Source organism: Ranitomeya imitator, chromosome 1 (genome assembly GCF_032444005.1).
Source record: "Ranitomeya imitator isolate aRanImi1 chromosome 1, aRanImi1.pri, whole genome shotgun sequence".
Taxonomy (NCBI): domain Eukaryota; kingdom Metazoa; phylum Chordata; class Amphibia; order Anura; family Dendrobatidae; genus Ranitomeya; species Ranitomeya imitator.
Window position 1 is genome coordinate 253694810 of NC_091282.1, and position 13949 is coordinate 253708758.

Genomic DNA, 13949 nt, shown 5'->3' on the forward strand with positions numbered 1-13949 from the left:
AGCAGCAGCAGCAGCCCTTGCAGTGCCTCACCCAGCTCGCCACGCTCCTTCGCCCGCATCCTCTGTGGGCTCAGCATTGCAGTATACAGCACCTCAGTGGATTTCTCCACCGAGGACAAGTGGGACATCTTCCAGGACCGGGTCCGTGAGTAGCTGCACTGCAGACTGACACCCTTCTCTGCCCCACTGTCCCCTAACCCACTGGCATCTTCAGGGATCTCTCAAAATGTCTTCTAAAGGGGGCCGCTCTCGCCCCCCTACTTCTTCATCTTCTGCCTTAGTCACGTACTTTGCATGTTCGTCCTGTAACAGCAAACTTCCCTCAGGTCAGTCCTCCCCGCTGTGTCAGTCCTGCAGCAACCCGATTGTTCCCACTGCCCAGGATCCCCCGGCCGTTCCGCCCGAGAGTGATCCCCCCATCCCAGGCTGGGCCGCCTCTCTGTCCCAATCGGTGGCTGATTTAACACGGGTATCTCAAACCTTGGTGTCCGCGCTGGATCGGTTACCCCTGCAGACCCCTGCCGTGGCCAGCGGGTCGCAGGAACCGCCACCCGAGACCTCCTTGCCAAGCTACAAAAGGTCCAGACAGGAACGTCGGTCTAAGTCCTCTTCGCGTTCCATCTCGCCGCCCGGCCCCGAACCCCCAAACCCCCCCCCCCCCCCGCGGTTGGTGTCGCACCGATCCTCCTCCCCTGAGTCAGGCGAGGCTTTATCTGATGCGCCCTCAGAGGAGATTTCGGAGCTGGATCCTAGCCAGATCGCCACCATGAGTGAGTCGGTCCAAAACCTCATTCGGGCTATAAACCAAACCTGTGGCATTAAGGATCCCTCTACGGAACCCGCAGATCAGGCGGTTTCGTTTAGACGGGCCAAACCACCTTCAAAATTTTTCGCTCCTCATCCTGAATTCGAGGAAATTCTGACCAGAGAGAGAGAGAATCCGACCAGACGTTTTCAGAGGGGAAAACGCCTGGGGGTGTTATATCCTTTTTCACCAGAACTTACCGCCAATTGGACGGTCTCCCCCTCGGTGGATCCCCCTGTCTCCAGGCTGTCCACCAACACGTTGCTTCCACTGTCCGGCGGAGCGTCTCTGAAGGATTCTAACGACAGAGTTATAGAATCCTTCGCAAAATCTGCCTTTGAAGCGGCCTCAGCAGCGCTATGCCCAGCCTTTGCTTCCACTTGGGCTTCAAAATCCATCTCAAAATGGGCCAAGGATCTACGGCGAGGTATCCTGGACGGGGCTCCTCCCGCGCAATTAGCGGAACTTGCCAACCAGATTTCCCACGCTGGTGATTACCTGGTTTCCGCCTCCCTGGATGTCGCGTCTTGTGCGGCTCAGGCTTCCAGCAATGCCGTTGCCATCCGCCGGACCGTTTGGCTCAAGGCCTGGCAGGCGGACTTGTCCTCCAAAAAGTCCCTCACTAGTCTGCCCTTCCAGGGCTCTCGCCTCTTTGGTTCCCAGCTGGACCAAATAATTAAGGACGCCACCGGGGGTACAAGTTCTCTTCTCCCCCAGGCTAAGCCTCGTCGCCCTCCTCCTAGACGGCAGTTTCGCTCGTTTCGGCCTTTTCGTCGCTTCGCTGCATCAAACTCTTTTTCCCAGCAGCAACAGAGGCCACAGGCACGTCAAGAGAAGAAGGCGGTGTCCTTCAGGCCCACTCCGTCCTGGCGTCCTCGCTATTCCCAGGGTAGATCGTCCAGGCCCAGGACTGGAAGATGAACTTCCGCATGACTCTCGGCAAGACTCCAGCCCAACTCCCAGGTTGGGGGGCCGTCTTCTCCGTTTCAGGGACGTCTGGATTTCCGCAGTAGAGGATGCATGGGTCAGGGAAGTTGTATCCTCGGGATACAAAATAGAGTTCGCCTCCCGACCCAGAGATCGTTTTTTCCAATCTCGTCCTCCAAAAGATCCCGCTCTGGTTCCGGGCTTCTTCGCAGCCATCGCTTCTCTGCTCAAATCCGGGGTAATTGTTCCCGTCCCAGAAAAGGAACGGTACACGGGTTTCTACTCGAACCTCTTTGTGGTACCGAAAAAAGACGGCAAGGTTCGTCCCATTCTGGACCTCAAATTGCTGAACAGGAGGGTTCGCCTGAGACACTTCAGGATGGAATCCCTTCGTTCAGTAATTGCTTCCATGGAGGCTCAGGAATTTCTATGTTCTATAGATATCCAGGACGCCTACCTACATGTTCCAATATTTCCCGGACATCACCGTTTCCTGCGCTTTGCAGTGCAACAAGATCATTTTCAGTTCGTCGCCCTGCCGTTCGGTCTCGCAACCGCGCCAAGGGTGTTCACGAAAATCATGGCGGCGCTGATGGCCATTTTGAGGGTCAGAGGCTTGGTCCTGTTTCCATACCTCGACGACATCCTCATCAAGGCTCCGTCCTTTGCTCAGGCCGCGAACGCTTGTCCATTGTCCTCGACACCTTATCCCGTTTCGGATGGCTGGTCAACCGGAAGAAGTCCTGCCTTATTCCTTCTCAGCGCATCATCTTTCTGGGCATGCTCTTCGACACTCGTCAGTCCAGAGTCTTCCTTCCCAAGGACAAGAGATCCACCCTTTGTCGGGACATACTCTTGCTCCAGGGTCCTCGGCCTCCCTCCCTCCGATCGGCCATGAAGGTTCTGGGGAGGATGGTAGCTACCTTGGAAGCGATTCCCTTCGCTCAATTCCATTCTCGACCCCTTCAGCAAGCCATTCTGTCTCAGTGGGACAGGTCGGTCTTCTCCCTGGATCGGCCGATCAGACTCTCCTTTCGGGTCAAGCGGTCTCTCAACTGGTGGCTGACGTCTCCTCTCATCTCCCAGGGCAGGTCCTTCCTTCCGGTTCACTGGCAGGTGGTGACAACGGATGCCAGCTTGATCGGCTGGGGTGCGGTTTTCGCCACCTGATGGTTCAGGGCCGTTGGTCGCCGCAGGAGTCTGCTCTGCCGATCAACGTCCTCGAAATTCGGGCCATCTTTCTGTCCCTCCGTCATTGGGAAAGGATCCTCAGGGGCCTTCCAGTCCGGATCCAGACGGACAACGCCACGGCTGTGGCATATGTCAACCATCAGGGGGGGACTCGGAGCTCCCTGGCCCTTGCCGAGGTATCCAAGATCCTCCTTTGGGCAGAGGGAACGGTTCCGGTGATATCCGCGGTGCATATCCCCGGCGTGGAAAACTGGGCCGCCGACTTCCTCAGCCGCGAGGGTCTCGCGGCAGGGGAATGGTCCTTGCATCCGGAGGTCTTTTCATCAGATTTGTCTTCGATGGGGAACTCCAGATGTGGATCTCACGGCGTCTCGAATCAACAGGAAGGTTCCGCAATTCGTCTCCAGGTCACGCGATCCTCTCGCAGTGGGCGTCGATGCTCTGGCCATTCCTTGGTCACAGTTCGAGCTGGCCTACCTGTTCCCACCCCTTCCATTACTGCCCAAACTGTTGAAGAAGATCAAAGCGGAAGGGGTGCCGGTCATCCTGATCGCCCCGGATTGGCCCAGGAGAGCTTGGTTCGCGGAGCTTGTCAACCTTCTCGCGGACGCTCCCTGGCGCCTTCCAGACAGGCCCGATCTGCTGTCCCAGGGTCCGATCTGCCACTCGAATTCTCGGTCGCTCAGTTTAACGGCGTGGCTGTTGAGACCGCGTTTCTAAGAGCGTCCGGCCTTTCGGACCGGGTGATTCACACCATGATTCAGGCTCGGAAGCCTTCGTCTTCCAGGATCTACTACCGCACCTGGAAGGCCTACTTCCGTTGGTGCGAGTCCAACCGCGTTCCGCCTATGGTTTTTTCCCTGCCTTCTCTTTTGGCCTTCCTTCAGGCAGGGCTGGATTCGGGCCTGGCTCTTAGTTCCCTGAAGGGCCAGGTCTCTGCGCTTTCCATCCTCTTTCAGAAGTCCTTGGCCTCTCGGCCACAGGTTAAGACCTTCTTTCAGGGGGTAGCCCACGCCGTCCCGCCGTACAGGGCCCCTGTGGAGGCATGGGACCTAAACCTAGTACTGGACGTTTTGAAGGTTTCTCCCTATGAGCCTCTAAGGGAGATTCCTCTATCAGTGTTATCTTGGAAGGTGGCCTTTCTGGTGGCCATCACTTCCATTCGCCGCGTTTCCGAGCTGGCGGCACTGTCTTGCCGCCCTCCGTTTTTGGTCATTCACCAGGACAAGGTGGTTTTCCGACCCCCACCTTCTTTTCTTCCTAAGGTGGTTTCCACCTTCCACCTCAACGAGGACATCGTTCTACCTTCCTTTTGTCCAGCTCCGACTCATCCTCTGGAGCGATCGTTGAACAAGCTAGACCTCGTCAGGGCAGTGAGGATTTATCTGGATAGAACATCCTCTTTTCGGAAGACTGATTCGTTTTTCGTCATTCCTGATGGCACGCGCAGAGGCCAGCCGGCTTCTAAAGCGACTATTGCTCGATGGATCAGAATGGCAATTTTGGAGGCTTACCGGGTCAAGAACAGAGTGCCCCCTCCTGGGATTAAGGCTCACTCTACCCGGGCAGTCGGCGCCTCCTGGGCGGTGCACCACAGGGCTTCCGCCCTACAGCTTTGCAAAGCGGCAACTTGGTCTTCCATCCACACGTTCGCCAAATTTTACAAGGTCCATACCTACGCATCGGCGGACGCCAGCCTAGGCAGAAGGATCCTGCAGGCGGCAGTGGTGAGTCCTCTGACCTGATGGAAGTCTGTTTTTCCCACCCTTGGGACTGCTTTGGGACGTCCCATGGTTCCTGTGTCCCCCAATGAGAGGCGATAAAGAAAACAGGATTTTTGGTTGCTTACCGTAAAATCTGTTTCTTGAAGCCTCCATTGGGGGACACAGCTCCCTCCCAATGTTTTCTGTTATCTGTTCTATGACTGTTCTCACGTTACAGTTCTCAAGTTTGTGGTTATGGTTTTTCAACCTTGTTTCATTATCTCCTACTGCTTTCTCACTAACTGAAGAGTATAATGCCAGTCGGTGGGGTGTACACTGCAGAGGAGGAGCTAACTTTTTTATTTGCATAGTGTCAGCCTCCTAGTGGCAGCAGCATACACCCATGGTTCCTGTGTCCCCCAATGGCTTCAAGAAACAGATTTTACGGTAAGCAACCAAAAATCCTGTTTTTCCTGAAGCCCCAGGCAGCAGAGCACTTCATCTGCGCACGCGCGGCCCCAGGAAGATGGCCGCCCCCACTGATAACCAGGGGAATAGCACAGATCGCGCTCTTTTTCGGCTGTTGCGCATGCGAGAACCACTACGCCAACGCCGGGAAGATAAGCAAGAGGTGGAGGAGAAGCAGCCATTTCACCACGCCCTTTTGACCAGACCAGCCTGATTGACAGGCGAAAACGGCGACTTTGGTAAGGTATTTCTGCAGCATAGGTGGGGAATCGGGGGACAAAAAATATACTATTGTAACACACAGCTCAGGCCCTATTTAACGGTATTTTTATCTCATACTGCAAAAACGGGTGACAGGTTCCCTTTAACCCTTAATATAAACATTGTGAAGTGAGCAAAATAAATCAAAATGCAAAAATTTGACGTTTTTTTTTTTTTGGGTTGACAGAGCTCCCACAAAAAAATAAATAAATAAATAATGATCAACACTTCATATGTTCCCCAGAATGGCATCGGTAAAAAAATAACCCTCACACAGCCCCATCGATTAAAAAATAAGTCACTGGTCTCAGTATCTGATGAGACAAACCAATATCTTTTTCATAACTTTTTTTTTTTTTTACTAATAAAACCCCCCCAAAAAAACCTATATACATCAAGTCTAGTGTTCTAGTCATAATACAGTACAAAGGGACTGCAGTGCTTACTTGACCAGGTCTCTGAACTAGTGTGCTCCCAGGATGCAACAAACCCATGTGATAAAGATGGTGGCCATACAGGTGCAAAATACTGATGAGGCAACCACTCACAGCCTACCAACTCATCGAGGGGGTGATTGCTTAGTATATGATTGCACAAAAGAGGCTTGTATATGGAGCTGGTCACACACAGGTATTGCACAGTGTTCCAGTCCTCATACTGACCTGTAAAATCGTGCTGCTATGGCATTTTATACAGCAGAAAGAACAACGTAAAAACAGAAGTCTCAAAAAGCAGTTGCTGAATGGCTTTTTTTTATTTTCCAATTTCACTCCACTTGGAACTTTCATCAAATATATTATTGCACCTTCACTACACATGCATATCTTTAAAGGTTTAGGAGAGAAGTTTGCGTTGAGTACTTTATCCAGAATGCTTGTTTTACACTGTAGGTTTTTAACAATTCTTTTGAAGATGGCAAACTTTTATCTGCCTGTATTTCAAACAGCAGTAATGAGAAATGTTACCCACTCACTTAAAATAAAACAGGTTTTAAATGCAAAGCAGATATTTCTACAATTTATTTATTTTACTCTCTTACTTGGCACCATTAATTCCTCAGTGCTTTACAGACATCACTGTCCCCATTGGGGTTCGCAATCTAGATTCCTTATCGGTATATCCTTGTAGTGTGGGAGGAAACCCACGCGAACACGGCAAAAACATACAAACTCCTTGCAGATATTGTCCTTGGAAGGATGGATTGTTTTGCTGTGGTAAAGCTAATGCGATGCTGAGACAATCCACACTGCTCTAATATTTTTTCCCTTTTCTGCTTTCAGAAAAAGTTCAGGCAACAGAACTGCGATACAATAAACTGAAAGAAAAACACAATGAGCTCATCAATGTTCATGCAGGACTTCTGAGAAAGGTATCTGAATGTTATATTTTACAACCTGCTAGCCTCACAATAAAGGTTTCATTTTTTTGGCAGATATGCTTGCATGTTGCTATAGGCGTCAAACTAAATACCGTATTTTTCAGACTATAACACGCACTTTTTTCCTCCAAAGATTTGGAGGAAAATGGGGGGTGCGTCTTATAGTCCGCATGTACCTGATGTGGATGCAGAGGTGGAGTAGTGGCAGTGGCGGACCAGCTTGTTAAAGAAGGCAGGAGCTGGCTGCTGTAGCTCAGTTTGTGCCCACTGCTAAAGAGAAATTAATATTCACTGCTCCCCACGCCCATAGTTCCTCCGACCTCTATGCACTGAAGTTGGTGCCGAGGTGGGAGGGACTATAAGCATGGGGAGCAATGAATATTAATTTCTCTTTAGCAGCAGGCCCCCAACTGCAGCCACCAGCTTCCTGCAGTGGCTGGGCAATCAAGTGTGCCCGCTACTAAAGAGAATGAATATTCATTTCTCTCAAATCCCATTGGCATGGGGAACAGTGAATATTCATTGATCTTCAATAGCGGGCACAGCATCCGCAAACGCCGGCTCCTGCAGCAGCTGTGCTATCACGTGTGACTGCTATTAAAGAGAATGAATAGTTACTGCTCTCCATCTCATGGGAAGAAGCAGAGGGAAGGTAAGTAGAGTAGTTAGGTTTTTTTTTTTAATGTTTTTCTCATGGGACCATGCATACTAGGATGGTGATGGGGGGGCCGTGCAAACCAGGATTGGGGAGAGTAGTACAGAATTTGTTTTATAGTCTGAAAAATATAGTAATTCTATTAATTTTAAGCAATTAACATTTATAGATCCCTTTTGTCACTTGTTTTTCATGCTTTTTACAGTGTATTTTTCAAATATGCCTTTAATAAAATGTTGCAACTTTGCATTTTCTACAGTGGTGACTTAAAGTAAATCTGTCTGCTGAGAACCTGATTCCAGCGATGTCACTCACTGGGCTTTTTGTGTTTTATCAGCAGGAGATTATCACTACAGGACTAGGCGTCACATGCCTCCTGGTCCAACCACGTACCCACCACTGATGAGCAGCTTTTGCTCAATATTCAATGTACACAAAGGCTACAATCAGTGGTGTAGGTGGGTGTTATGACTCAACATTCTGATCTCTGCTACCTTTGCACTAAGGCCCCTTTCACACATCCGTTTTTTGCCATCAGTCGCAATCCGTCGAAATTTGAAAAAAACGGATCCAGCGACTGATGCCACTGGATCCGTTTTCTTCTCATAGACTTGTATTAGCGATGGATGGCCTCACGGGTTCAGCCTTCGTTCGCCGGATCCGTTGAAAATTGTTGATCCGGGGACAACGGACAAAGTAAAGTTGTTTTTTTTTTTTTTTTCTCCGTTGAAAAAACGGACAGCGACGGAACCGTTGCCATCCGTCGTTTGCTAGAATGTAAGCTTATGAGTGCCAAAGCCGTCGAATGCATCGCTGGGATTTGGGTCTCTGCCCCATACGTTATGTTGCTGTCAGATTACATAGCAAAGTCCACATTAAAGTTTCATTTTAAAATTGGGTACACTTTTCAACTGTTACGCTTAATTCACACATCAGTATTTTTGACCAGTATTTTATCAGTATTTTTAAGACCAGGAGTATTTCCAAAACACCGAACAGGTGTCAATCTTTCAATGATATTTTTTCTCTGTAATTTCTACTTTTGCTTTTGGCATACAAACACTGATGCAAAATGCTGAATGGGGCCTCATACTCTTCTCCTGAAGTCTCCCAATGTCTAAGGGTATGTTCACACGTTCCTGATTTCCATCCTTTTTTTTTCAGGACTGAAACCGCAGCTCTTGGCAGAAAACGCAGGTCCTTTTTTTGGTGCTTTTTTGGTGCTTTTTTGATGCGTTTTTTGATGCGTTTTTTTATGCAGTTTTCTAGCCAGAGTCTGTGTGTTTTCTAGGAAGTTTTTTAGGGTTAAAATGGCTGAAAATACCCTACCCCTAACCCTACCCCTACCCCTAACCCTAACCCTATTCTAACCTTAGTGGGGAAAAAAAAAAAAATTCTTTATTTTTTTATTGTCCCTACCTATGGGGGTGACAAAGGGGAAGGGGGGGGGTCATTTACTATTTTTTTTTTTATTTTGATCACTGAGATAGGTTATATCTCAGTGATCAAAATGCACTTTGGAACGAATCGGCCGGCCGGCATGCGCAGTGCGCCCGCCATTTTGCAAGATGGCGGCGCCCAGGGAGAAGACGGCCGGACGGACAACGGGACCGGGTAAGTATAGGGGGGAGATGAGGGCACGGGGGGGGGGGGGGCGTCGGAGCACGGGGGGGTGGCATCGGAGCATGGGGGGGTGGGATTGGGGCACGGGGGGGGCAGCCACACTGCAGCGGTTCTGCACCACAAACCGCAGTAAAACCCGCAGATATTTTTTTCATCTGCGGGTTTTACTGCGGCTTTCACCTCACAATGGAGGTCAATGGGTGCATAACCGCTGCTGTTTTACAAAAAGAAGTGACATGGTACTTCTTTTTTACCGCAGCTAATCAGTGCGGTTTTTTTTTTTTTAATTCAGGATCATGTGCACAGTGGGTCCTGTTTTCCATAGGGTACATTGTACTGTACCCTGCATGGAAAACAGCTGCGGAACCGCAGCGGCAAAACCGCTGCGTTTCCGCGGTAAAAAACGCACTGTGTGAACATGGCCTTAATCTGTTTACTCTATTTTCACAATTTGCTGAAAATTTTGCAGCCAGAAGCCACATACAGGTGCTCCTCACAAAACTAAAATATGATCAAAAAGTTAATTTATTTCAATTCTTCAATAGGAAAAGAGAAACTCAAACCTCATATAGAGTCATTACAAACAGAATGATCTATTTCAAGTGTTTGTTTCTGTTAATGTTGATGATTATGGCTCACAGCCAATGAAAACACAAAAGTCATTATCTCAGTAAATTAGAATGCTTTATAACACCAGCTTGAAAAATTATTTTATAATCTGAAATGTTGGCCTACTGAAATGTATGTTTAGTGAATGTACTCAATACTTGGTCGGGGCTCCTTTTGCATCAATTACTGCATCAATGCTGTGTGGCATGGAGGTTATCAGTCTGTGGCACTGCTGAGGTGTTATGGAAGCCCAGGTTGCTTTGATAGCAGCCTTCAGCTTGTCTGTATTGAAGGGTGTCTCATCTTCCTCTTTACAATACCCCATAGATTCTCTATGGGGTTAATGTCAGGTGAGTTTGCTGGCCAATCAAGCACAGTGATACTGTTGTTTGCAAACCAGGTATTGGTACATTTGGCAGTGTGGACAAGTGCCAAGTCCTGCTGGAGAAATGGAATTTCCATCTCCATCTCCATTTTTTTGTATTGAATAACTGAAATAAACTTTTTTGATGATTTTAATTGCGGGTTTGCCGTTCTCCATTATAAAGTATTGAATAGGGTACAATTAAAACTCGCACAAAAATGAGCATACTGCAGATTTGAAATTTCTGGATTTTTTTCCCACAACATGTGAATGAGATTTTGAAATGCCCCTTAATTTGTATTGCATTGTAAATTGCTGCATTTGTGGTGCTGAATCCGTGCCGCAAACCTGCAACAAGAGATAGCTTTATTCCTCCTTTCTCCACTGTGCCACGCCAACCTGTGGAGATTGTGAGAGGGATCAGAGGGAAGGAAGGTGAGGGCACAGAGGATTTTTTTTCTTTAGTACCATCCATTCCCATACTGCCTTCAGTATGCCCTTTCCTCATTGTTCATTCCCCAGCTGCCTCATTGCTGTCAGCAGAGTCTCCTTCTGCGCTGCTTTGGCCAAAAGAATGTGCCGAGTATCCCTGCGTAGCAGATATGCAGTTTTTAATACAAATCGTATATTTTCTTATTTGTTCCCCTGCTAAAGTTCTGAAATGTTTAAAATGCTACATTTTCTTCGCATGACAAAGCATTTTATACAGGTCCTTCTCAAAAAATTAGCATATAGTGTTAAATTTCATTATTTACCATAATGTAATGATTACAATTAAACTTTCATATATTATAGATTCATTATCCACCAACTGAAATTTGTCTGTTCTTTTATTGTTTTAATACTGATGATTTTGGCATACAACTCCTGATAACCCAAAAAACCTGTCTCAATAAATTAGCATATCAAGAAAAGGTTCTCTAAACGACCTATTACCCTAATCTTCTGAATCAACTAATTAACTCTAAACACATGCAAAAGATACCTGAGGCTTTTATAAACTCCCTGCCTGGTTCATTACTCAAAACCCCCATCATGGGTAAGACTAGCGACCTGACAGATGTCAAGAAGGCCATCATTGACACCCTCAAGCAAGAGGGTAAGACCCAGAAAGAAATTTCTCAACAAATAGGCTGTTCCCAGAGTGCTGTATCAAGGCACCTCAATGGTAAGTCTGTTGGAAGGAAACAATGTGGCAGAAAACGCTGTACAACGAGAAGAGGAGACCGGACCCTGAGGAAGATTGTGGAGAAGGACCGATTCCAGACCTTGGGGAACCTGAGGAAGCAGTGGACTGAGTCTGGTGTGGAAACATCCAGAGCCACCGTGCACAGGCGTGTGCAGGAAATGGGCTACAGGTGCCGCATTCCCCAGGTAAAGCCACTTTTGAGCTACAGAGAAGCAGCACTGGACTGTTGCTAAGTGGTCCCAAGTACTTTTTTCTGATGAAAGCAAATTTTGCATGTCATTCGGAAATCAAGGTGCCAGAGTCTGGAGGAAGACTGGGGAGAAGGAAATGCCAAAATGCCTGAAGTCCAGTGTCAAGTACCCACAGTCAGTGATGTGTGGGGTGCCATGTCAGCTGCTGGTGTTGGTCCACTGTGTTTCATCAAGGGCAGGGTCAATGCAGCTAGCTATCAGGAGATTTTGGAGCACTTCATGCTTCCATCGGCTGAAATGCTTTATGGAGATGAAGATTTCATTTTTCAGCACGACCTGGCACCTGCTCACAGTGCCAAAACCACTGGTAAATGGTTTACTGACCATGGTATTACTGTGCTCAATTGGCCTGCCAACTCTCCTGACCTGAACCCCATAGAGAATCTGTGGGATATTGTGAAGAGAAAGTTGAGAGACGCAAGACCCAACACTCTGGATGAGCTTAAGGCCGCTATTGAAGCATCCTGGGCCTCCATAACATCTCAGCAGTGTCACAGGCTGATTGCCTCCATGCCACGCCGCATTGAAGCAGTCATTTCTGCCAAAGGATTCCCGACCAAGTATTGAGTGCATAACTGAACATTATTATTTGTTGGTTTTTTTGTTTGTTATTAAAAAACACTTTTATTTGATTGGATGGGTGAAATATGCTAATTTATTGAGACAGGTTTTTTGGGTTATCAGGAGTTGTATGCCAAAATCATCAGTATTAAAACAATAAAAGACCTGACAAATTTCAGTTGGTGGATAATGAATCTATAATATATGAAAGTTTAATTGTAATCATTACATTATGGTAAATAATGAAATTTAACACTATATGCTAATTTTTTGAGAAGGACCTGTACTACAGCCAGAAAATAAATATTGCTCTTTTTCAATGCAGTTAATCTGTCTTGGCCTTCTTGTCGAGAAAGCAAAGTAGAAGAAAAAGACAAAGTGCAATAATAGTCCGATCTATGGGCTTTTGTTATAGATCCATCTGGAGAATCTGTGTTTCTCTATCGCCTCATTGGGGGACACAGGAACCATGGGTGTATGCTTCTGCCACTAGGAGGCTGACACTATGCAAATAAAAAAGTTAGCTCCTCCTCTGCAGTGTACACCCCACCGACTGGCATTATACTCTTCAATTAGTGAGAAAGCAGTAGGAGATAATGAAACAAGGTTGAAAAACCATAACCACAAACTTGAGAACTGTAACGTGAGAACAGTCATAGAACAGATAACAGAAAACATTGGGAGGGAGCTGTGTCCCCCAATGGAGGCTTCAAGAAACAGATTTTACGGTAAGCAACCAAAAATCCTGTTTTCTTTATCGCCTCTCATTGGGGGACACAGGAACCATGGGACGTCCCAAAGCAGTCCCAAGGGTGGGAAAAACAGACTTCCATCAGGTCAGAGAACTCACCACTGCCGCCTGCACAAAAAAGTTAGGCTACGTTCACATTAGCGTCATGCGACGCTGCGTCGTCGACGCACGACAACGCATGCGTCATGCGCCCCTATCTTTATCATTGGGGACGCATGCGTTGCGTTGTCGTTCGTTTTCGGTAAAACGCACGACGCATGCGTCGTTTCACCGCACCTGGGTGGCGTCGGAGACGCTACATGTTGCATTTTTGTAGCGTCTAAAAAACGCACGCGTCGCACTTGCGTCGCTTGTGCGTCGTCATTGCGTTACAATTTCCCATTGAAACCTATTGACAACGCACTTGCGTCGCGTGTGTGCGTCGTGCGTGCGTTGTGCGACGCATGCGTCGTTAGATAAAATTAAACAAAAAAGTGTCTAGACAGTGTCTACACAGTGCAAACAGTGATAAAAACATCCCCCATATATAAAGAAAATGTTTGGATTGTTTGTCACTTCTGCTGCAGGCTACACATCAGGCTACAGACCAGACTACATCAGACCAGACTGTCTTTTCATCCGCTGTCCAGAGATGTAAGTATATAATGATTCTCTGCATTTTCTACATGTTTTTTAAAATTGTTATTGCACTGTGGTTGTTTAAAGATATTGTGGTATTTTTAGTCTGGCTGTGATGTATGGCGTGGTATAGGATGGCGTTTCATTGTCTGCGGCCTTGATTATTGTTCTTTCCAGGATAGATTTTTCATTTCCATTTATTGGTTTGGTGGTGTTTTTTTGGATTCAGTTGTGATGTTTTATTCTTGTGTTATATGAATTTTATTGTCTCCGGCCATGTTGGTTTTATTGTAAAGTATGGTAGTGTATAGAATGATTCTGCGCCCTTTTATTAAATGTAATAATTTTTTTTGCAAGTTGTGCATTATGTTCAGCACTGTGGTTGTGTAAAGACATTGTTGTATGTTTCTGGTTGTGATGTATGGCGTTGTATGGCCTTTTATTGTATCCGTCCCTGTTGGATTTATTGTAAAGTATAGTATAGAATGATTCTGCGCCCTTTTATTAAATGTAATAATTTATATTGCAAGTTGTGTATTATGTTCTGCACTGTGGTTGTGTAAAGACATTGTTGTATGTTTCTGGTTGTGCTGTA

General features: G+C 47.1%; 1 protein-coding gene across 1 annotated transcript in view; it reads left to right on the top strand.

Moving 5' to 3' along the window:
• The window catches only part of HIP1R (huntingtin interacting protein 1 related), a 182946-nt gene that overhangs the window by 131886 nt on the left and 37111 nt on the right, over positions 1-13949 (top strand). Inside the window, exon 15 of the mRNA XM_069755688.1 lies at positions 6636-6724. Coding sequence (XP_069611789.1) covers positions 6636-6724 — 89 coding nt within the window. The remainder of the gene's footprint in view (positions 1-6635; positions 6725-13949) is intronic.